This window comes from Emys orbicularis, chromosome 2, assembly GCF_028017835.1.
Source record: "Emys orbicularis isolate rEmyOrb1 chromosome 2, rEmyOrb1.hap1, whole genome shotgun sequence".
NCBI classification, from domain to species: domain Eukaryota; kingdom Metazoa; phylum Chordata; order Testudines; family Emydidae; genus Emys; species Emys orbicularis.
In genome coordinates, this window is record NC_088684.1 from 101,585,321 (window position 1) to 101,608,681 (window position 23,361).

The 23,361-nt window shown below is 40.1% G+C and overlaps 1 protein-coding gene across 1 annotated transcript in view; it reads left to right on the forward strand.

The window, feature by feature from the left end:
- Positions 1 to 20,328, forward strand: part of ZNF407 (zinc finger protein 407) — a 445,265-nt gene extending 424,937 nt beyond the window's left edge. The window contains exon 9 of the mRNA XM_065398752.1: positions 18,927 to 20,328. Within this exon, the coding sequence (XP_065254824.1) occupies positions 18,927 to 20,290 (1,364 nt within the window). The 3' untranslated portion in view covers positions 20,291 to 20,328. The remainder of the gene's footprint in view (positions 1 to 18,926) is intronic.
- The last annotated feature ends 3,033 nt before the right edge of the window (positions 20,329 to 23,361 follow it).

A 23,361-nucleotide genomic window follows, 5' to 3' on the forward strand; every position in this document is an offset into this window, starting at 1 on the left:
AGGCTAAACGGGCAAGACCAGTACAAGCTTTCTCTGTTTTCAAAGATGGGTGCTTGTATATAAAGTCCTAATTCCACATTTCAGTGTTCAAATTGGCATTTAGTACATTTATGCACCTAAATGCCAATGTGAGCATTCAAAAGCAGGATTAGGATATTCCAGTAAATATGAAAATTGGCCTTGTTATGTCTTCCTATTTTTTTCTACAACATTTGCCACAATGGGTCCCAGATCTGGGAGTGGTGGGTACTCATCACCTCTGAAAATCAGGTCCCTCTTATATTTTTATTTATTTCAATGTAAATAGTAAAAAAAAAAAAAAAAAAAATGTATGCCTCTGCAAGGCTCTAGGCACCCTAACACTCAATTAACATTACAGTAACCCCCACCCAGGAGCATTCAACAATCAGTCAGACAGGAACTCCCCAACCAGCCATGAGCAAAAAAGCACTTTTCAACTGTTCCAGGAAACTCCATACTCTCAACCCGCTCCAAAAACCCCACCTAAGAGATGTCTTTTGTTGCATGCCCCAAAGGTCATTAATCTCAGGCTATTTTGGACCAAGTTGGGGAATAAGTTCCAGAGTGCTGGAGCCCTCATAGAACATAGTGCTGGAGCTTGAGCACCTCTGCTGACTGTAGCCATTAACTACAGCCTGCGGAGTGAGGCGGTCCCTCAGGTGGGCCAGTCTCAAGTTATTTAGGGCTTTGTAGGTCATAACCAAGACGTTAAATGCCACACACAGACCAATGGGCAGCCAGCACAGATCCCAGAGTACTCGTGTCTTGTGCAACCTTCAAGATGCCTTGCTCAGTAAGTGAGCTGCTGTATTCTGAACTAGTTTCCATGTGAAATCCTGCTCCACTGAAGTCAAGGGGAGTTTTGCCAATGACTTTAGTGAGGCCAGGATTTTACCTTCAGTCTGTGAATAGTGTAGTCCCACACAGAGTGCATTGCAATAGTCTGATTTGAGGGTACAAAGCATGGATAACTATGCAGACAGTGGCAAGGTCTGCATCCAAAAGGAAAGCACACACCCACCTAGCCAGACAAATACGGTAAAAGGCTGGCTGGGTCACTGCTGTAATATGATGGTCAAACAGCAACTGGAGATCTAAAATCACCCCTCAGTTGCAAACTCTGGTAACTAATGGCAGATATACTCCCTCAGTCAAAGAAACTGATATTACCTCCGCCATATCTTCCAGCTGCTTCCCCCAACCTACTTATCATCACTTCAGTCACTCTGGGTAGAGCTTGAGCCATCTCAGGCTCATTCATGACCCAATCTTGACTAGACGTTGGCTGAGGTACTGAACCACATTGTGTTAGTTAGGGCTGGTCTACACAGTGCTGGTAAAGATGCTAGATGGGTGTGAGTTTAAAGCTCTTTAACGTGTTGTGCTCTAACTGCCCAGTGTAGACCCTGCTGGTGTAAACTCAAAGGTATCCAGTTAATGTGACCGTTGTCTTACAGGTATGGTTGCCTACAGGACTATGTTCACGTGAAGTAGGTACCTTTCAGAGCATGCCAGCAGGGTCTACACAGGGCAATTAAATTGCAACCATTAGAGCACTTTACAAATCATCCTCCTCTGGTGTGCTTTGCCACGCCACGTAGACAAGCCCTCAAATGCCCAATCGGTGCTGAAATATGGATTTATGTACCTAACTTTAGGCATTCACATTTTAAAATTTTGGCCTAAACATTTGAGAGACTGAAGGACTTAGCACACAAGGGTCCTCTCACTCTGGGTCTGTGTCAGAGTAACCATCCCTTCAGCCAAGGAAGGTTGAATGTGGCCACCCTGGGAGCTCATGAAGCCCATTCCTCGGTTGGCTAGAGGGAGTTACACAACCTGCTATGTTCCCTTTACAGTGTTCCCACCATCTGCCTGGGCATCTAAGGGAGAATGCCTGGGCATGTAAGGGTATATCTACACTGCAATTTAATGCCTGTGGCTGGCCTGTATCAGCTGACTTGAGCTACGGGGCTGTTTAATTGAAGGGTAGATGTCTGGGCTCAGGCTGGAGCCCAGGCTCTCCCAAACTTTTGTAGCAGTCATTCGAATGAAAATTCATCTCCTTTTATTGCACATACTGTATATACACAAATTGGGGCAGATCATGCCGCAGCGAAGAACTTCTTATACTGCATTGATTGGGTAGCAGTATAGTACATTATCAGCCATACATGCATAAATTAAGAATGAAGTCTTGTTTTCAGTCTGATCACTGAGAGGAATTTAATGCACAGATATGACGGTTTCACTGAAAACTTCCATTCTAGAATGATGTCATTTGACTGAAAATGAAAACTTGTTCATTGTAATTAGATAATGGGGGTTAAGGGGAGACCCATCAATATATATTATTTAGATACAACTCCAGGCATCCAGTTTATCAGACAGAACATATTTCAATTCATTTTGCCGGCTCAGTTTGGGACATTCACAGAAATAATTGGCAATCCATTGCCCTGCTGCACTTAAACCCCTTATCTGCAAACATGATGCAAAGTGAAGGTGGTTGAGATTTCATAAAAATGAAGCATGCAGTGTGACAGACCCATCTGTGCCAGCTTTATAAAGCAAAGTGCCCAATTTTATCATCATTGCCTTTTGTTCTGCACAGTGCTATTCATGTGATTGTTTTATGAATGCTTGCTGGTAGAGTCTGTAAGCCTCACTTTATCGAACTGCTTCATCTACTGTGCTCCATGTTCTCAGCGGTTCTTGCTTCCCCCACTCCCACCCTGCCTTTTTTTATACCCAACTCTTCTCCCAAAAATTTTTGGCTTAGAACCCCTTAGCAAGATTACAGAGTTCTGGGCTCAAACACTAAAGTGATTTGTTTTTGAATTACAGATCAAAAGTAAACTGCAAAGAAGCATTTAATCAGGTAGAAGAAGCAAGGGTATGGCTTGTTTAATTCCCAGAACCCAGAATCTGTAATGATTTTATTATATTGGTGTCAGTTTTCATTATTTTCATGAATGGGTATTCCCTGATTGATGCACAATATTTGCATCTGATGAACCAACGAGTTTAAACATGTTTTGTTTTAATGTTTTGTGAATTTGCATTCAAATGCATCAGAAGTAATTTTATTTGAAATCACACAGGTCTTAATGCAGTTGTTGTAAATGCATTTGGGTTGAAATGCCAGGATCAGCCCATTAATCTACAGATCTACAATATAATGTTTGTTGTTTTGGGGTGGGGGAAGGTTGAAAGGAGTGGTGTTTTTTGTGGTAAATTAGCCAGAGCATCCAAGCATAGGCTTTTCATTATAGAAACCCCATGAATGGAGAATACCAAGAGAGGTTGGCCATAGCTTGAGTGTGTCTGCTGATCACAGCTGTGGTAGTATTGCAGGGGGGAAAGGCAGTGTCTCAGGTAACCAGGTCTCAAACCATTTAGGGCTGTATATGTTAAAATCAGCAGCTTATATTCTACATGTAAATTACCAGGCAGTATATGCAGATCATGGAGCAGCACTGTTACATGCTCTCTTGGTATGTAACTCCACTTGACAAGCGAACAGCCACATTCTGTATTAACTGCAATTTCTAATAGTCTCACATCCAAAAGAAACTGCATAGGAATATTTGGTGGGAAGAGAGAAGGAAGGATATTTTACAGCCAATAGTGCTTCTCATTCTAGGATTCTCAATGCCTGCAGAGTGTTATATATGGACTTCTTTTGGTGCTTACAGGACCATTTTCATTTCCATAAAGGTCAATATGATGAACAGATTAAATTACCTTAACATCTTTCATTTGGCATCATAGTAAGCAGCGCAGTTACCTAATTTGAAGGTGCAAATACCCAGTTTTGTGAGTGCAAAATTAGAGGAGGCTTTTGACACTTTGGCCCCTTACCCTACTTGAGTGACTTACTTTGGCCCCTTACCCTACTTCCACATTGCTATATACTCTTCTTAAATGTAGCAGTATATGTTACAAGGGGATATTTTTATTGGACAAATTCACATTACTAAATAAGTCTGTGTAATTTACTTTAACCCTTTTAAAAAGAATAAGCCTTTAATCATTACTTAGAATTGATAGTATTTCACATGGAATTGAATGGATGTATTTACAGTGTATTCATGCAGTCACTCCCCATGCTTAGAGCCAGGTTCTCTAGTCTGAATAAGCTGTACTTGGCTCAAGGCAAAAGTTACTTTATGCCACCTTTGTGGTTGCCTCACTCTGGAACCAGTCAGGGCTGGCCTATCTCCTTGCTTAAGTTAAGCAGCCTCAGCCACCAGTTTGATATGCCCCAGGCTGGGTACTCTCTGAGGCCCCAATTCAGTAAATAATTAAACCCCCGTTTAGCTATCAATGTAAGCATATACTTTAGTCCCATTGAAGTCAGTGGGACTTAAGCACATGCCTAAAGTGAAGCCCTTTCTTAAGTGCTTTGTCTGAAAAGGATGGACTTCTGAATTGGGGCCTGAAGGTCTTTACCACCTGACTTGGTGGACTTGGACCATTTCCTTAGTCAACTTGTGTCCATCTCACAAAATTTGGTAGTCACACAGATGGTGTGAGTGGACACATTGGGTATTGCATTCTGAGCAGAGATGCCAATATTACCTTTTTAATTCAGGCATATATGAACATTGAACTACTCTCTCTTCATAAAAACAGGACTGGGTCATTGGCAGGACATTATTGGGGAAAATGCATGCTGATGCTCTACTTGTCCAGTGGATAACTGGAGTACTTCAGTTTCTAGGGCTGACAATCTGGCTCCTTTGAGAAAGGATGGTCTTATGGTTAAGACACTGGACTGGAACTCGGTAGCCCTGATTCTCCTGTCTCTAATAGTTCCTGTGTGGCTGTGGGCAAATCAGTTGGGCAAGACACCTTCTATATCTCAGTTCCCTATCTGTAAAAGGATAATATTGCTTTCATATCTGACAGGATATTGACTGGGATTTGCACTGACAGTATGGTGAAACGGGCCATATAACTAGATAAATACCACTATTTTTTTAAAATGCACAGCTTTTAGTTGCAAGTGCATGTGCTCAGTACCTCTGAAAAGCAGGCCAGGTTTTTTTAGATGCCTAAATCTGTATTTAGGAGCCTTGTTTTAGGTACACAGGTATTACAATTTTTAGAATAAAGCTATATTCTGTTGTGAGAGCAACACCTGGGCACAGGGATGTGTTAGAGATAAAATTACTAGACTTAAAACTGGATTTCCTTGGACTTGTCATCTTAGGTTACCAGTACAGTCTAAGTTACTTTTGTGTAAATGTCTGCATGTGTAATTTCCTTTTTACTTTTTATAAAGAAATTTTATATGTCATTGAGATAACAGTTCCTTTAGAATCTTTCTGATTTCAATGGAAGTATCTGAGAGAATGCCTGGGGTGTTTTAAGGATGCTTAAAGTTACATCGAAGTACGCCAAGCCCTGGTGAACCTCAACAAATTTTGAAGTACTGCAGTATGCATAGAAAGGTATAGTTATGAAATCTCCACGTAACCCAAGGCTAGTATTCATAATGGTTGCTTCAGAGCTGTGATGTCAATGTATGCTCAGAAAGGCTTTAATCTATAGATCATTGATATGACAGACTACAGTGGCTCCTTTTGTGCATTTTGTCCATCTGTACTTGGACTTAGGAAAGGACTAATTCATAGAACCACACACACCCTAGAAGACAACATTACTAAAATGCCTCCTAATTATTTTATGAACTGTAGTTACCATGCTAGGACAGCAGTTGCTTTTTGTGAGTAAAATAGTGTATTGCTTTAAATTTAAGAATGAAAACAATTAAAAGGTAGCTGTAGGTCAATTATAAACAAAAGTGCTACAATCATGTTTGGGTTTTTTAAACAAAGCTGATTTTCAGTTTGAAGGAGGCAAAAAAAGACATTGAACTAGAAGACTTTAACATGAATGTTAGTGAGAGCTGTTGATTTGTCAGCGCTTCAGAAAATCAGGTCACATATTTTTTTAAATCTTGTCTTTTGTTTTTTAGCACTAGTTTTAGAAATGTTTAGGCAACTGTATACATTTCTTTCTAAGGCCTTATCTGTTACATTGGGAAATTTTGTTCCATATTCCAGCAACAGTTCCACATGTTTTCATGACATGGCAGTAAAAACACCTGAGGCCTTCATACATTACCACTAGCAATGTAGCTTGCACTGGTTTAGCTGCACCGGTGTTGGGGTGTGATTACACCATGCAACACTTTAAGGGTAGGTTTAGACTAGGAAAATAGGTGGTTTACAATGTGCTAGCTAAAATGCTTTAATTAACATGTTTTTAAGCACTAGTTAATGCCTAGTATAGACAGGGTTTGACATCTTTACACAGCACTATCTACACTGGGAGCTAAGTGGTGTTTAAAAATGGATAATTAAAACATGTTTGCTAATAAATGTTAAAATGCTACCTATCTTCCTAGTTTAGATAGGCCCTAGAAAGGGAAATTGTAACAAAGGGTCAGTGAAGTGACATGACATCGGTGGCAAGGGTTGCTCACCAATGAATGCTTGAATGAGAGTCTTGTCCAGATGACTGGCAGCCATTCCAAATTCTTTGTTATGTGAGGAAGCAAGGCAGTTAGGCACCATGTTCAAAGGGAATGCTTTAGTTCAGAGGTACATTGATGACAAAAGTTAATTGGGTAGTTACTGAACAATAACTTGCCTTGTTTCACAGGAATTTTATAGAACTACTCTAGAAGCAGTGATAACTCAGATTAAATCATCTCCTAGCAGCTATGCAGTAAATTCATACCACCACAGGAACAGTCCCATACTGGCAGCTGGAAGGTCTAGATAACCTAATGGGCCTTCTCTAGCTCTGATTTCCATTATTCATTCTGTTCACTTTTTCCTTCAGCTATTCAACTTGAATTCTTTAGTCCCTCTGTCAAATCCGATTGTGCTCACTCTCTATAGGGGGAGAAAATAATCCCCATCTCTCCTTGGGGTTTACACCCTTCAAAAACTGTAGACTCTTATCATGTCTGCATGACCCTTAGTCATCGCTTTGCTGAGATACATATATTTAGAGCTTTTAACCTTTCTATGTAAGTCAGCCCTCTAATTATTTTTCTGCTCATTTCTGAAAACTTGTCTCCAGTTTGTCCATATCTTTTTAGTAAAGAGAGGTGCTGAGAAATGAGTAGTATATTTCAGGTGTAGTTGTACTAGACCTGTATAGAGTGGACTTATTAATGATCTGCTATGTGACATGATGTCTTTGAGTATGTAATCCAAAATTGCACTGGTCTTTTTGCTGCCGTATCATGTTACAAACTAAAGTCTAATTTGCTGTCCACTATCACCCTTAGGTCTCTTTCAGCATTAGAGTTTTCAAGGTTTTTTGTTCGTTTGTTTTTTGTTCTTTTGTTTTTTTCCCCTTCCAACTGAATATCTATGTTTCAGATTTATTTTCCCCACGTGTATTAGTTTGCATTGTTGCAAACTGAATATCATGTTGTTATTTTATACTCCTGTTTCTAATTTATTTAGGTTCCTTCTGTGTCCTTATTGGTGTTGGTGACTCCTCCCAGTTTAGTATAATCTGTGAACGCCTCTTCTAGCTCATCAATGATGAGAGTGCTTTTATCTACAATGTAACATAAAAATTCTTCATAGCCAAAAAACCAAAACTTTGGAGCTGAGTGGAAGCAGCTAGGAATAACCAGGATCTTGACCAATGTCACTGTGCATAACTTTGCAGATGCTATAGTGAAGGGAAAGGATCCTTTATTTACCTCCCACACAGTTGCAGCATATGCTGTTAAAAAATCCATGTATTCATCAGTCAGATTCAGCCTAAGATTTCCCACTTTGGCACTTTGGCAGTGTACACTCTTTTGCTTAACTTGCTGCAGTTCACAGTGCCTTGTGAGGGTGAAACTGGCGAATAGGGCATTTAGGGGCCATTGTAGCAATAGCACAGAAAAAAATATTATAAAGTCCTACCAAATCGTCAATAGACCGGTCAATCAGATTAACAACATTTTCCCTGAAGGCTTCCAAGAAACTCACTGGTTTCATCCATCTCCAACAGCTGCCCCTTTAAGATCTCACTTCATCTCATGCTGAACCATATACCTATTCAGGGGACAACTGCCCTAGCAGTGGATCCGGCATATTGGTTACATATGCAAAGTCAAGGGGTTCATCCTTTTTTCAAATCGTGGGGTGGTATCAACTTTGGCTGTCAGACTGGATGATCGTACTGGTGCTTTCTGGCTTTAAAATCTATGACTCATAAATGTATTGGCCACAGGCCTTGCATTGAGCACCCTCAAGACAAAGAACTGGATCTTTGTTCATAGCCACACTTTGTTTCTGGGAATTGTTGCAAGGTAAAATCAAAGGAATCAAGTTTCAACATCTCACCCTTTGTTTTCACCTATTATAGTAATTAGTGTGTGATGTCATTCTTTTTCTTGGCTTGTCTTCCCCCGCCCACTACCACAGAAACAGAGTCCTGATAAAATCAATTCTCCCCAGCATGTGGAAGCATCAAAGGGACACATCTACTGCATCTGGTATACAAGTGAAGAACCCCCAGCCCAGGCTGTAAAGTTTATCCTAACTAGCAACCTCCCACCAAACCTCAAATACCTTTTCCCAACACTCACCCACAACATAGCTCCTCCTTCCCCACAGATCACCTCCAGCTATATGGATGCTCCTGCCAGTGCAATGTTGGTGAAGTCTGTAAAGCAGAATGACAGTCACTATACACTCCTCTCTTCAAATAATTGGAATATTTGAAATAGGACAGTTTGCTTAACTAAATAATGCTTTAAATTGCTATCTATTTCTAGTACAATCCATCCTTTAAACACCTGACACTGTGCATTCTGAGGAGTCCTGTCCTTGAAGTTACTACAGAGCACAATGATCAAAACTTATTGCTGATGTTTTGTTAGCATTTACTGGTAACATCTTGGCAGAGGGTGACCTCTAGTACTGTCTCTAAACATTTTCAATTTACAGACTCAAGTATTTTTGCTGTCTTTGGCTCTCATTCTTTTGAAGAGGTCAGCCCTTTATGAATTTGCCACAAGAAAGAAGTTCAAAATGCCCTATAGATATAACCAACTTAATAGGAATATAGCTGTGATGAACACATAACATACGATTTGTTTTAATATTTATAGAAGAAATTCACATTGTTTTAAGTGTACACAAGCAGCTGCTGTCATTTGGCTATGAGCAGATGTTAGACCTCCGAAAGCTTCGCTGATAATTAAAATACTAACAGCTAGTGTTTTACCCCAGCTGCAGGTTCTGTTTACTGTAAATTTGATTTTAATGGTGCCTCTGTGCAGTTATTGAATAGCGGTTTGTTTTCTATCATACATGCAAAAGTGTCTACAATGAAGACAAATGGGTTATTTCCTGTAATTTACTCCGGAAAGATATGACAATACTCTGTAACATAGTTGCATTTATAAATGAAACACAAATATGACTACCAAGTAATAAGTGATAGTTTCTGTTGCCTTACCTAGAAAAAAATAATTAGGGAAACTTATTGTTCTATTTAGCACCAAACAGTCTCACCTAAAGCTGCTGTGCTTTTCAAGTGTGTCAAGAAGCACCCTCAAGCAATGAACAGGTGTTCCTTACTGAATGAGTGTGCAAATCAAAAGAATGAAAAATAAGTATTATTGATTTTTTTTTCTGTGGTCTGCTAGAGTAATATACTGTCCTTTGTATCATTTAATTTTAAAAGTATTACCAATTCTTTTGAGATGTTTTATGTTAGGTATCCTGTGTGTCAGTTCTTTTTCGAGTTACATACATGTGCATCAAATACTAGAAGGGGCTACTCAGTCTTGAGAATTCTTAATCCCCTGGGCCAACAGGACACATTGCGCAAGCTACCTGGTTAGTCCCTTTGGCGGTTGAGACTAACCATCGCAGTAAGCACTCATGTTGGCTATGTCTACACTGCGCACCTTACAACAGTGCGGCTGTGCTGCTACAGCCACGTTGTAAGGCACACAGTGTAGCCGCTCTTTGTCGCCGGGAGAGAGCTCTCCAGGCGACAAAATAAAACCACCCCCAACAAGGGGTGGTAGCTTCGTCACCGGGAGCACGGCTCCCAACGACATATTGCTGTCCACACCAGTGCTTTTCGTCACTAAAACTTTTGTCGTTCGTGGGGGGAGGGGTGTTTTTATCACATCCCTGTGCGACAAAAGTTTTAACGACGAAAGTGCAGTGTAGACATAGCCTTTGATAAAAGATTGCAAGACCAGGCTCAAATTGTGTATATACTTGAAAACCATAAAACCCTGTTGAGATACTAATGATCAATGGTGATCCATAACTTTGTGTTATGAAATAAATAAGATCTGGAATTAGCTCTATAAAAAAATCTGGGTGGATTTTCCAGTCACTTGATACCTAACCACAGGACAGAAATTACAGTGCTTTAATACTTTTGATGCTGCCTGACATGCTGGCTGTGTCCAAGAAATATAGTCCTCCAATTTGGCCAAGCATAGCTGGTACATCCTGAAGTTTGGATTATGGTTTAAAAGTGCTGTTGAGACAAATGCACTTTCCAGCTGCAGTGAAGGGGTTGGAGTAGAAAAACTAGATAACCTCTATGTCCCTTGTTCCCCAACTGTGGCTAGTGCAGCACTTGGAGGCAGTCTGCAAAGAACTGGCTGTGCTGGCCCTCTTCTTTGTTTCCAGCTGCTAAATTGCATCAGAAGAGCTAGCAAACTACACGGAGTACTTTCCTAATATTACTTTTCCATACAGGCAATTGCTGAAGTTGCCACAAGAATGTTATATGATCACAAATCCAAGTGGAGAAGATAACTTGCAAAATCACAAATGGGAGGTAGGGAGAGTTGGGTTGCTTAATCTGGGAATAGTAGGGAAGGTGGTCCACAAGACATCTCAATTATTATGTGGCCTACCTTATGTGAGATTCTGGTTTTGGAACAGTATATTCTTGTCATGATCAGTGGAGTTTTTTTGTGCATAATTGCCATTGTTTAGATCAGAGTGTGCAGGTTTAAAGGTGGTGTGTAAAGGATTTTTAATTAAAAAATTGGATGTGTGTCCTTATTGTTTTGTAATGTAGAAAGATCTGAAAGGTTGGTTTTGTTCTGTTTTTCCAAAAGTGTTTTTGGTCTCTCCTAAGTTTGGTGAAGAACATCAAAGGGGCCTCAAGAGATGTGTAAGATTAGCTCTCAGCCTTTAAGTGCAGGGACAGAGATTTTAGAATTTTAACAAAGAAAGCCTTTTCCCAAGGGTAAAGTAGGCACTGGAGGTAAACAAAGCCAAACACAAAACAAAGTGTTTAAACAATCTGACTAAAAATCCCTTCCCTTCTGAATTGCTCAACTCTTAGCCTTTGGCTCTCATTGCACTAGTTTCTTAATTGCCATAGATCCTTCCAAGATAGATAAGACATAAAAATACAAGCAGGAAACTCCATCCCCATTTAATTTATGAACTTAAAAAAACAGTTCAGGCAGAGTCCTTATACACTTTAAAGTAGCAGGAGCGGGCATGCTCTACTTTCTAAGCCACCTTTAAGGTTAAAACATCATCCTGTACTCAAGCAATTCTTGGGAGACCTTGAAATATCTAAACACAATAGAGTGGGTTGAAGGGAAAACTAGAAGCCTTGGAGGATATTTTGAGTCTCAACCTTAAGCACAAATTTTGCTTTTTAGGTTTATATTGACTTCTTAATATTATTTGAAATTTGTTTTTGTTATTTAATTATCTTTTATGGTTAAAAAAAAAAAGTGGAAAAAATCTCATGACATTTGCATTGTATGAGTTTTAAATTCTTTGATATATTTTTATGTTTCTTGTGGAGTTAGTATGGCCCACTGTATAGGGACTTATTTGGACTACGTTACAAGTATATACTGTCTTCCTGAACATAATAGCGTCTGCAAAGCCATTCCGGTTTATTATGTTCACACATATTTACATAGATTACAAATACTTTGGTTTAACACACATTGTAAATTTTAATTTAGGTATACGGAATCTTCATGTCAGTACACTGTAATGGCTCCTGTACGCAAGGTTATGTAACACATTCTTACCAACTTACATCATTTCATATCAGTGAAGCAATTAATATGAGTACAAATGTTTAGGATGACAAAAATAGTGACTGCCAATGTGCATTAACAGAGTTTCAAATGATAACCATTAGGAATATGTTTAATTAGTTTCTTTATATCCTAAATATAAGATATAAAGGCCAAAATGTTGACCAGTTGCCTAAAGCTACCTAAGTTTACCTAAGTCCATGTTTAGACGGCTCAATAAAAATGTCCAGATTTTCACTTCCCTTCAATGGGAGCTTCTCAGCAGCACTTTCAGGCCTCTTTTATTAAGTTGCCTAACTTTAGGCACCCAGGTGTGAAAACGTTGACTCATATGTCTGTTTTGGACCATAGACCTACAAAAGAATAAAGAGAGCTGGGTTTGTATTTAAAGAGCAGAGATAGGCATCTGTGAAAAGTCAAGCCAAACCAATTTTTGTTTTTAATCTTCAGAAATGGGACACCACACACCAATTCGTACACTACGTTTAAATGAATGAAAATAGTGGTTTACAAAGAAAATGTTTTTATTGTTGTGAGCATGCATCAATACACTGTACATCAAGGACCTGATATATCTCCTATTAAAGTCAGTGGGAGACGTCCTCTGGACTTTTAGGGGAGTTTGATCATCCCTAAATTATTCAAGCTTGCCTTTGAATAGTTGATATACCATATCATACAATATATTGTACTAACATTTAGACAATTATTGTCTAAGAAAAGGAACCAATTATTAGTGCAATTATTGATACTGATTTGACTTGCAAAACTATTGGTGATGGCTGTTGTAGAGTTAATTCATTTATCTTTTAAAATTTCTGAAAGGCTATATTTCATTAAATATCATGGAATTTTACTGAATTTCACATGAGAGACATGTCACATTTTTTTATGTTAAAAGGTAGTTCTGACTTGTTTGCATTCTTGAATAATATGGTTTCATTTAAATAGATATTAAATATTTGTATTTGTAGATAAAGCGTACACCGCTACCTCAATATAACATGACCCGATGTAACATGAATTCGGATATAACGCGGTAAAGCAGTGCTCCGGGGGGGCGGGGCTGCGCATTCCGGCGGATCAAAGCAAGTTCAATATAACGCGGTAAGATTTTTTGGCTCCCAAGGACAGCGTTATATCGAGGTAGAGGTGTACCTTGAAATTGAAGTACACAAAAATTAGCCATTGTTGAATATGATGCTCCATATCAGCCCCTACAAAAGTTTAACAGTATCAGGAAAAATAACTCTATACGTTACTATACAAACACAGATAATTTCCATTGTCATAACAAACCAGCCCATTATTTCATTTACAATTTAATACCTCATTTTTAGTGAGTGCATTGTGAAGGGTAGGTTAGGCTTAGTGTCACTGTGTAAAACCACTTAATACAACTTTTGGAAAAGGCTTAGAAATCTAAAGGAACGCCCGTTAAGAGCAAAGTAGTGGTTTACATACAATATTAGCACAGACTTTCCTAACACATTACGCATTTCTTTCTGAGACAAGTCTCTTTAATGCCATCTTTATCTGCTACACGATGCATGAAATCTACTTTCTGTTTTAGAACTGCAAATGACCCTTGACCCCTTTAGTAGAGACACAATGTGACCTTTCTATTGTCATCAGCTTTCATTCTCTTGAAAATTCTATGAATTTTTATTACAAGTTTTTTTAAACCAAGCTGAGGCTTCAACAAATTACTTGACACAGATGAGATGAAGTTGTTGAAGTAGTGTTAGATAAGTTTTACAGCCAGCATGTGTGCTGCTGAACAGTACAAAGCCAGTGTCCTACAATGTCATACACCAGTAACTGCTGAGCCTTCTATTGGATAAATACATCATTTTATGGAACATTGATTGTTCTATAAACCCAATGGAGTATTATGCTCTATGATCAAACCATTTAGATTGTGTGTAGAGCACAGAAAATGCCATATTCAGGATGGTACTAAAAGTGCCATTTGTGTATTTTATGGATGTCATTACGGGGGAAACTTCTCTCTGTAGGCCCTGTTTACTGCAAAATTTTTTAGTCTGTAATGACATTTTTCATTCACAACGTATGCCTTCAAGAGAGGGGCCCTTGTTTTATTTGTTTCATTCGAATTTACTGCACAAATCCTGTACATTTTAATTAAATGTAAGCTTAACAAAAGAATAAGATATTTATTCTGTGGGGAAAAATGATGACAGTAACAAAAGAATAACACACACACACAAAAGAAAGAAGTCAGGTATTGAGTAAAAGGTACTAAACCCTATTTGTGGTTTCCCAAAAGCATATTAAACATGAAAGCCTATCTTTTAGCCATATTTGGGGGAGTTTGTGCTCTCGGAGAATTAAAATAACCTGGAAATATGGATTTAATGTCTAAAATCTTGACATTTTCAAATAAAAAAATAACAATCACTGAGGACTCCAGCTGATAAATAATGTCTCTGTTAAAATGACTGGCTTCTTGGAAAGAAACCAGTTCTCTGATCATTGCACCCCTAGATATGAAACACCTCTTTGCAATTTTTTTCTGAATATGAGCTCTTGCATCATTGTTTTATCCTTTGAATGTTTATTTGTGTATTTTTTCAATTTGTAATGACGTACCAGCAGCAGCAAGTGTAGTTTTCCTAATATTAATGTACATTTGTATTTTAGCTTGTGTTTGGCATGATAATCAAAGCTTCCCCTCCCCCCTTCCCCTCCCCCCATTCCTTTTTTGTTTTTAGTAACACAAATGACTTGCTGCTTGATACAGTCGAGTAATGCGACATTTTCTTTACACAATGTAAAAATATTATGTTGAATAGCAGTGCCCATTATACAGCTGTATTGTCCCAAAGTCATAATAGCAACTAATCCTTAAAACATACTGTTTCCTAAATATCTCCCCTATTTGGCTCTTCACTTTCAAAACAAAGAAAACCTATGAAGTATACAATTCGTATTTACCATGAAGATCACTAAAATTGAAGTTGATGTTCTCAGTAAATTCTTGGTCATAGTCCAGTTAAAATTTAAAGTTGCAGTGGAGAGTCACATTAGTTTAAATGACACTTGAACTTCTACATAGCTCAACATTAATTCATTATAGTTGAAATGGAAGAATCTTCAGTGGGTGAATCTTTTACAATCTGATTGAGGCTGTTACATTTTATAGGAGCCATTTTTCAAAGCAGTACTGACAGCACTCGAAGTTATTAAATTGCTGAATCAAAAGATGGACCTGCAATCGCATTTATGAACTGTGATGGAATAGCTGGGGTTGCACCGAGCTGAGGTTAAGATGTTGGTGTAGTTAAGCTTCATCACACCCTCTTTGTGACAGCAGTATTTACCCATGTAGTTTACTTTAATGGTCAGGAAGTGGCTTAACTCACCTCTGGATTCAAATAGATTAAGTAAGCAGTCAGAATGGCGTAATTATCAGTGCTGCAAGGAATTCACTGGATAACTCTACACCCAAGAGACTTCCCATTCAATTGCAGAGTAAAGACTGGAGTTGCATAGATTCACAGATACAGCATTTATTTTAGAGGCTAAGAACAAGAAGCATTTCTTTTTCTTTCCTCCCCCCATAAACTGGACCTTTCCCTAAGTGTGATGACAGTATGATCTCTACTGTACCTAAATTACCTTTTTCTGAGGGTAATGATGGTGTGGTTTCTGCTATATCCAATGAATACTTATGATTTGTAGATTTAGTTTGATTTCATGCCATATCACTGCAAGACCCATCTTGTATCATGTCAACAAAGAAGACTCCTGAGAGAATTAATTACTCCTATGTGATTATGAAACATGGACATGTTAAGATTATTTTGATAATTATCCTTTGATACTGATTTCTGCCTCCTATTTTTCTCTTGTTTGGGGGTGGTGTGTATGTCAGTGCCCACAGAGAGAAAAACATAACAGGATAAATAACAGTGATACCACCATAGCTTATCCCTGCCAAAATTTAATTCAATAGCATGTGCCAGATCAATCATGCAATATCATTTGGAAATACTTAACAGTTTAAGTTGTTAATTTTCCTTTCCAAAAATAACCATTAAAGCTCCCTCCTGCCTTGCAAGCTAAGATGAAGAAGCTTGTCTAACTCCAGTTTAGATTCCTGAAGCTGATCTGCAGTCTCAGTTTAACAGACTTCATGCATGTGTTCTGTAGCGTAATTATCCAGCCAAAGCTTTGAAGTTTTAAAAAATAATAGATCATCTACAGCCCCGTCTTTTGGGCACAAGTACTATCTTGATGTGTATGAGATCCTGGCTTGATCTTAACCTTAGTATTTCATGCTGTTGAGGCTTGGTGCTGCTGCAAGGTGCTAAGCACTTTGGCCCTGATCCAGCAAAGCACCTAAGCATGTGCTTAACTTAAAGAAATTATTCTCTTTGTCTTTAAGCACACGCTTCAGTATTTTATGGGTCTAGGACCAATGGGCTCAGCACTTCGGACGATTGAATTCTCCAAGGCCAGGTCACGGAGCAACTTGCTTGGACTCTGAGGTGGGAAAACAACCGTGCCATTCATTAGCACCTATTACTTACTGGCTCAAAGAATCAGCAACTGAAAGTGAAGGTCTACTCTGAAATGTAAAAACGATGCCCTCCTGCACAACAGTCCTGCTCATTGCATACATTCAGAGTCCTGGCTGCTCTCTTTGTGATGAAAATAAGATTTTACTGCTTTTTTTGCACCTGTTAGCCCTGCACAGCCCACCTAGCTAAGTGAGAGTGAGCTGAATTCTAGTCCATCTTCTGCATCCACAGAAGATCCAGTCAACTATACCTGTGCAATTGCACCGAAGGAAAGGGGGGCTGCACGGTATCAGTGAGGCTGTATTTTCAACACAGTGGGGTTGAACAGCTGTAACTAGGGCATCATTTGGCCTGCAGAACCTTTGTCGTTGGTAGGGCCCTACCAACTTCCCAGTCCATTTTGGTCAATTTCATGGTCAGGGTTTTAAAAATGTCAATTTACAATTTCACAATTTCTGATATTTACATCTGAAATTTCATGGTGTTATAACCATGGGGGTCCCAACCCAAAAGACGGTTGTGGAGGGGGGTCACAAGGCTGTTGTAGGAGCGTGCGGTATTACGACCCATACTTCTGTGTTGCTGCTGACGGAGGCACTGCCTTCAGAGCTGGGCAGGCGAAGAGCAGCGGGCAGCGCAGACACAAGGGTCACATGGTATGGGGGGGTGGAGCATAGCTTTTTGGGGGGCTAGCCCTTATGGGTGGGCAACCACCCAGGGCCTTGTGGTACCTCCCACCCCCACACAGCCAGCCCAAGGCCCCTTTAGCCCCTGAGCATTGGGGGCAAGGGCACCGGAACCTTTGTAGAAGTGGAGGGGCCACCAACACTGGAACCAGGGGGCCGGAGACCATGCCTCCCACTTTTTAACATGGGTGTAGTTTGGAGGCAAGGGGCGGTGTTACCCCCCAAACTACAAGCCAGGCACAGAGCAGCTGATAACCGTTCCCCCACCGCAAAGTGCAGCCCCTGCTGATGCTGCTCTGTGCCTACCTGAGACTTGCAGTTTGGGGGGCAATGCCAAGTTATGCCAGTGTTAAAAAGTGAGGTGGCATGGTCCCTGCCCCACCCTCCGTTCCGGCTCTTTTGGCAGGGTGCACCAGAGGGGACTCCAGCTGCTAGTCCCAGCCAGGCTGGGGAGGGACGGGACTTCCTCTTCTCCTGCAGGGGTCACTACTGAGGTCAGACCCACCTCCAGGAACCTCCCTCAGCTGGATGAAACTCCGTGGCTGCTCCCTGTATAGTGACCCCTTCCCCCCGTGGCTGAGGAGTGATGGGGGCAGGAAGCAGGGCGGGCGGTGCAGGGCTTCCTGCAGCTGAGGGAGGTTCCCAGAGGTGGGTCTGACCTGGTCCAGGAATGTCCCATGCAGGAGAAGAGAAAATCCTATCCCTCCCCAGCCGTGCCAGAACTAGCAGCTGGAGCCTGGTGCACAGTAGGAGCCCTGGCTGGGGCGCCCCCAGCCCTGCCCCTCCCCGGGGCAGATTTCACAGGGGAGACCAGATTTCTCGGTCTGTGACACATTTTTCACAGCCATGAATTTTTGGTAGGGCCCTAGTCATGGATGATGAAGCATGAGAAGGACAAGAAGCTGCAATGGCTCTCAAAATCTGGGTTCGGTTTGCAGAGCCAGTAGTTGGAAAAAACATCTTTTTACTTGTAAATTGAGAAGCTCTTATATGAAAACAATCAGGAAACAATTCCCATGCTGGCATTTTTACGGCATACACTGTTCAGAGTGAGGCTATATGTTTCCTCCAACTAACTAGATGAATGAATAATGTCAGTTAGGTGTGTCGGGGAAGGAATTGGGGTGGGGGAATGAGGAGGAAACTAACGCATCAAAACAAAGATATGGCCTTTAATTTACCAAGAAAACCAGAATACTGAAAAGGATATGTTCCACATTATCACACCCAGCTGTGCTTAATGTAATACAGGCAAATACGATTAATTACAAAAATAGCAGTACTACAGATATGTTTTTTTCATAAAGGTGTTAATGGTTTTTAATTGTATACTGTATTTGTATGCTGCTTAATACAGAATGTTTTAAAAGTAACAAATTCAGATTGTTAGTACAGAATTGTTAACAGCAGCAATTATTTGGATTCTATAAATAAATAAATTGGAAAACATGCAAATTGGTTTTGTTCAATCGCATATTACACCTCTCTGCCAGGGAAATTTAAAAATTGCATTGGAAAGTTTTTTCTGTTTAAAATAGTGAACTACAAATATTTGCCATGATTCCCTATTAACAGACTTTTTTTATTTCCTAGGCATTGTATCCAAGTCCTACGAATGCCGACTGAAGGGTCAGGGAGCGACCTTTGTAGAGACCACCAGTCCTTTCACTGCAGCAGCCCTGGGAGAAGTTTCTCCAGTTAAAGAGAAGGCCCTTCGAAGTAACAGAAGACAATCCCAATCAGCTGAACAAGTGCAGCAAGTTATCATTATTCAAGGATACGATGGTGACTTTGCAATTGATGCCTCTGTGGAAGAAACGGCAGCAGCTACCCTTCAGACTTTGGCAATGGCAGGTCAGGTGGCAAGGGTGGTGCATATTACGGAAGATGGGCAAGTTATAGCCACAAGTCAAAATGGTTCTCATGTGAGTGGCCTGGTTCCAGGACAAATACTCACTGAGCAATTATCAGGTGGTGCGACACAAGTGGTAGTGGTAGAAGGCTCTGTGGAGGGAACTGATATGGAGGAGGCTGTCCCAATAGATGCAGTGTCTGACTCCGGTAATGCTGTGGTGCAACAGATAATGAGACAGGAAATTTTAGATACATCAGAAGCTACAGTACATCCTCCAGAGTCCTCCTCAGCATTAGATGCCCTCCTTTGTGCTGTAACAGAGCTGGGTGAAGTGGAAAACAAAACTGGCCTCCTCGACAGAACCAGGCCTAGTCACAAAGAGTTGTTACAAATGACAAATCAGGAGCAATCCAATAATCCTAATGACACCGAGACACAAGAAATACAGATGTTCCATGAAGTTCAAGGGACTCAGGAAGATATAGAACCGATGGAAGTAGTGACACAGGTCATTCACCCATCTACTATAATTGCATCTCAGGAGAGAGCTCAAGCTGCCTTCAAGAAAATGGTCCAAGGAGTACTACAGTTTGCAGTATGTGACACGGCTGCAGCAGACCAGCTGATGAAAGAAGGTGTCACTCAGGTCATTGTAAATGAGGAAGGAACAGTGCATATGGTGGCTGGAGAAGGCTCTCAGATAATAATGCAAGAAGCTGGTAGCCATGCACTCAGTGTCCAAAGTGAGCACATGGATTTAGTTGAGTCTGATGGAGAAATTTCACAGATCATTGTCACAGAAGAAATAGCTCAAGCCATGGTTCGGGATTCACATGGCAACTTCTCTGAAGGTCCGACCCATTACATTGTAACAGAATTGCCACAAGATATACAGGATGAGACTGGTGTGTATTCACACACTGTGATAGAGACAGCTGAGTCTCAAGAGATTTTGGAAGCTGGTACTGCTATAAATGCTGAAGCTGCATCCCCTGATGGAACAGGAGAACAGTTAACTAGTATGGTCATTTATACAGAGAGTGGCTCCCAAGCAACAGTAATTCAGGGCCAGGGAGATAGTAATGAACTACAAGAAGCATGAAGAATTGTTTCTTGGAAAATTAATAGACACGTGTAGGAACTTAATTTGTAAAACCTTCATAATATGATATTCCTCCATCCAGGTGCCAGCCTCGCTGTGTGAGGTTAATGTCAGCTACTGGGAAGAGTATACAGAAAAGGTATTATCTTGTTACAATGGACAGAAATTTGATCTGAGTATGATTAACAGGCATAATATGGTAAGAAAATGACTAAAGCTCCCCTTCCCCCACCCAAATGAGTCAGAAATGATTCTGGTTTGGTTTGGATTATTTTGTGAGTTCAGGGTGATTTCCTGGTTTATGCCTTGTCTGACTGTTTTTGTGGTTATGCTAAACATAATTTTTTCACTTTACATATACATTTTGTGAGCAAAAAAATTAAAAAACCAAAATCACACCACATGTTAAAAATATGAGGTGACAGTTTGTAAGTAAAGTTGGATGCTACAAGTGTTGTCCTGTCTTCTTCAAAGGCAGAAAGCCTGACATTTGGTTTTCTAAAGTCTTGCTCTAAAATGTCCCTGGTCAAAAACATCTCAGCATAATGACCCTTTCTAAATTTGTGTCTTAGAATCATTTTTCTTTAACTATAGTTAACTCTTTCATTGTTTTGCATTGGACTTTGTGTAAGAGACCTCTAAAATCTACACTTTAGAAAAGTCTTGATACATGTATTCAGAAAAAAAACTGTCTTGGTTTAGAAAAAGCTTAATGCCTGTTACTTGCAACTTAATTTCAGATATAAAAGTCCTGCATATGAAATGTTCATTTTGGGGGGGGGAATATTGTCACTGTCAATGTTTTGCTTTTCTTACAAATAGTGCTTCACATAAATACCATTTTGCAGTTCATTTTGTGAATGACTTTTTGAAATGTTAGGGATTTTTTTAATGAAAATTCTGACATTGACATTAACAAGTAGAAAAAAGGTGACCTTGTATTTCTTGCTTAGACCAGAATGTCAATTATCTAGTTGTGGATACACTGCAACTGTTCAATGCAAGTTCATGTAGAAAAGATTTGTTTCCTGATACAACTGCTTTTGTTTCTTTTAAAAAAGAAATTGTAAAATATAAAATGGTAAGGGGGTTTGGTTGGGATTTTGGGGGAGGATTCTTTCAAATAAAATGTTAGCATTAAAAAGAAGCATCATGATTTTTAATATTAAGCAATAAACAAAACTAGCATTCAGCAGCAGGAAACGAATGCTATCGGTTATGTCTGTGCATTTTCTCTTTCCCTTTCTCTGGCTAGATAGATAGATAAAGATAAAAGAATCTAATTTCTGAAGTGTGCCTCATGCATGCTTAATATAATTGTCTAAGTGTTTAGGGTATAAACCAAGCAGACTCTAGAGATAACTGCATTTCCTATCATGATTAATATCTTAAAATCATCAAGTGTAAGAAAGTTGGGGAGAGGTGAAACAATAGTTTCTTCTTGGAGCAACTGTTTAAAAAATGTTTTTTCTGAGGGAGTTGAGTTGAATAGAAAAGGTGCCTCACTCTGAAGCTAGAAGATCCTGCTGGCTTTTCATTCCCCCCCCCCCATCCCCTCCGGCGTTAAGGTTGTATCTGTGTCAGACCCCCCAAAAAAGTAAATTTCAAGTTAGACACCGAGATTCATAATTAGCTGAGTTTGACTTGCTCATCTTTCTTAGAGGTGACAAGCTGTTCACTTACTCTTAAATACTGTCTTCAGCAAACAGTGACAGGATCGACTCCCGTTTGTTATCAGGATAAAGGTGACCTTTACAAAATGATGGCCCTCTGCAAGACTCTCACAGATGTTCAAAAACTGAATGTTTTTCAGTGGAAATATTTCTTCTTGATCATTTCTCCTGTTAACTGTAGCCTTTGGTCTTGCGGCTTGGATGCTAATTCTTAGCTGTGCTTAGTCCTGTATGGCTAACCTTTCTGCTGCAGTACAGGGTGTTGACACTGACATGCTGCAGTTTACCATTTGTGATTTATTTAGGATAAATATGTCTCAGGTGGCATTTAATCCTTCATAAAACCAGTGTAGCCTGCAGTGTCAAACCAGCAATCACATTGTTTGCACAATGAAAAGAGCAGACCTTTGCATAAAAAAAAAAAAAAACCCTATGCAGGAGTTTCTGGGCTTGAGAGTACTGGAAAGGATTCGCTAGCCTACAGTGTGCTGTCATTACCTGGAAACCCAGGTTAACAATACTTCTCTCTTAGCATACTGACCCTGCCAGCAGGTAGGGGATCTTGGGGGACAACTACTGCACTGGTGGGGTGTAAAATAACTTTATTAAGAAAATGCAAAAACAGGGAAAATTCAATAGTGAGGGGTATGGGGTTTATTAAGGTAGACAATTGGGGAGGGGTTTCTTTTAGTAAATAGGATAGGGGGTTTCAATAGTGGGGTACAATACAGTGGGGTACAATACAGTTGGTAACCAATTAACACTGAAGTATAAACGTAACAGGTAGCTAACAATTTCTATGTAAAGGGTGTGTCACAGCAGCATATAACCAACTAACAGTTATGGGTAAAATGTGTTAAATAACCAACAACTCTAGGTAAAAATGTGTCACAGTGGTGCAAATGTAAAATGTGAGGGGTGTTAGAGAGAAAAAGGGTAACCAATGGGGTTTTATGCTAGACTTCAGTAACACAATTGAGGTTTGGCAGCAGTAGGAGCGGGGTGAGCACGTGGGGGAAGGGATTAAGAGAGAGAGAGACACACACACAGAGAGCAGACAGGCTGCAAGTTTAAACAGTAGAGAGACTGCAACGAGTGACTGGGGAGTTCGGGGGGGAGACACGGGCAAGCTCGGGGGGGGGGTGTTTAATTAGTGGTGGCTGCAAGCAGGCTTATTTCTAGCAGCAAAGGCGCTGCGGAGCTAGAAGCAGATTACAGATACAGACCAAGGAGTTAGCTTGGGTCTGCCTGCTGGGGAAAGAAAGCCAGCAGCCAGAACAAGGGGAGTGTGCAAGTGGTTTTTCCTTACCAATCCCCAAAGCAGCAGCAGGAACAGCAGTTTCAGCATCAGAGGACGCAGAGAGGACTCGATTCGCTTACAATAATCAGGAGATCTCC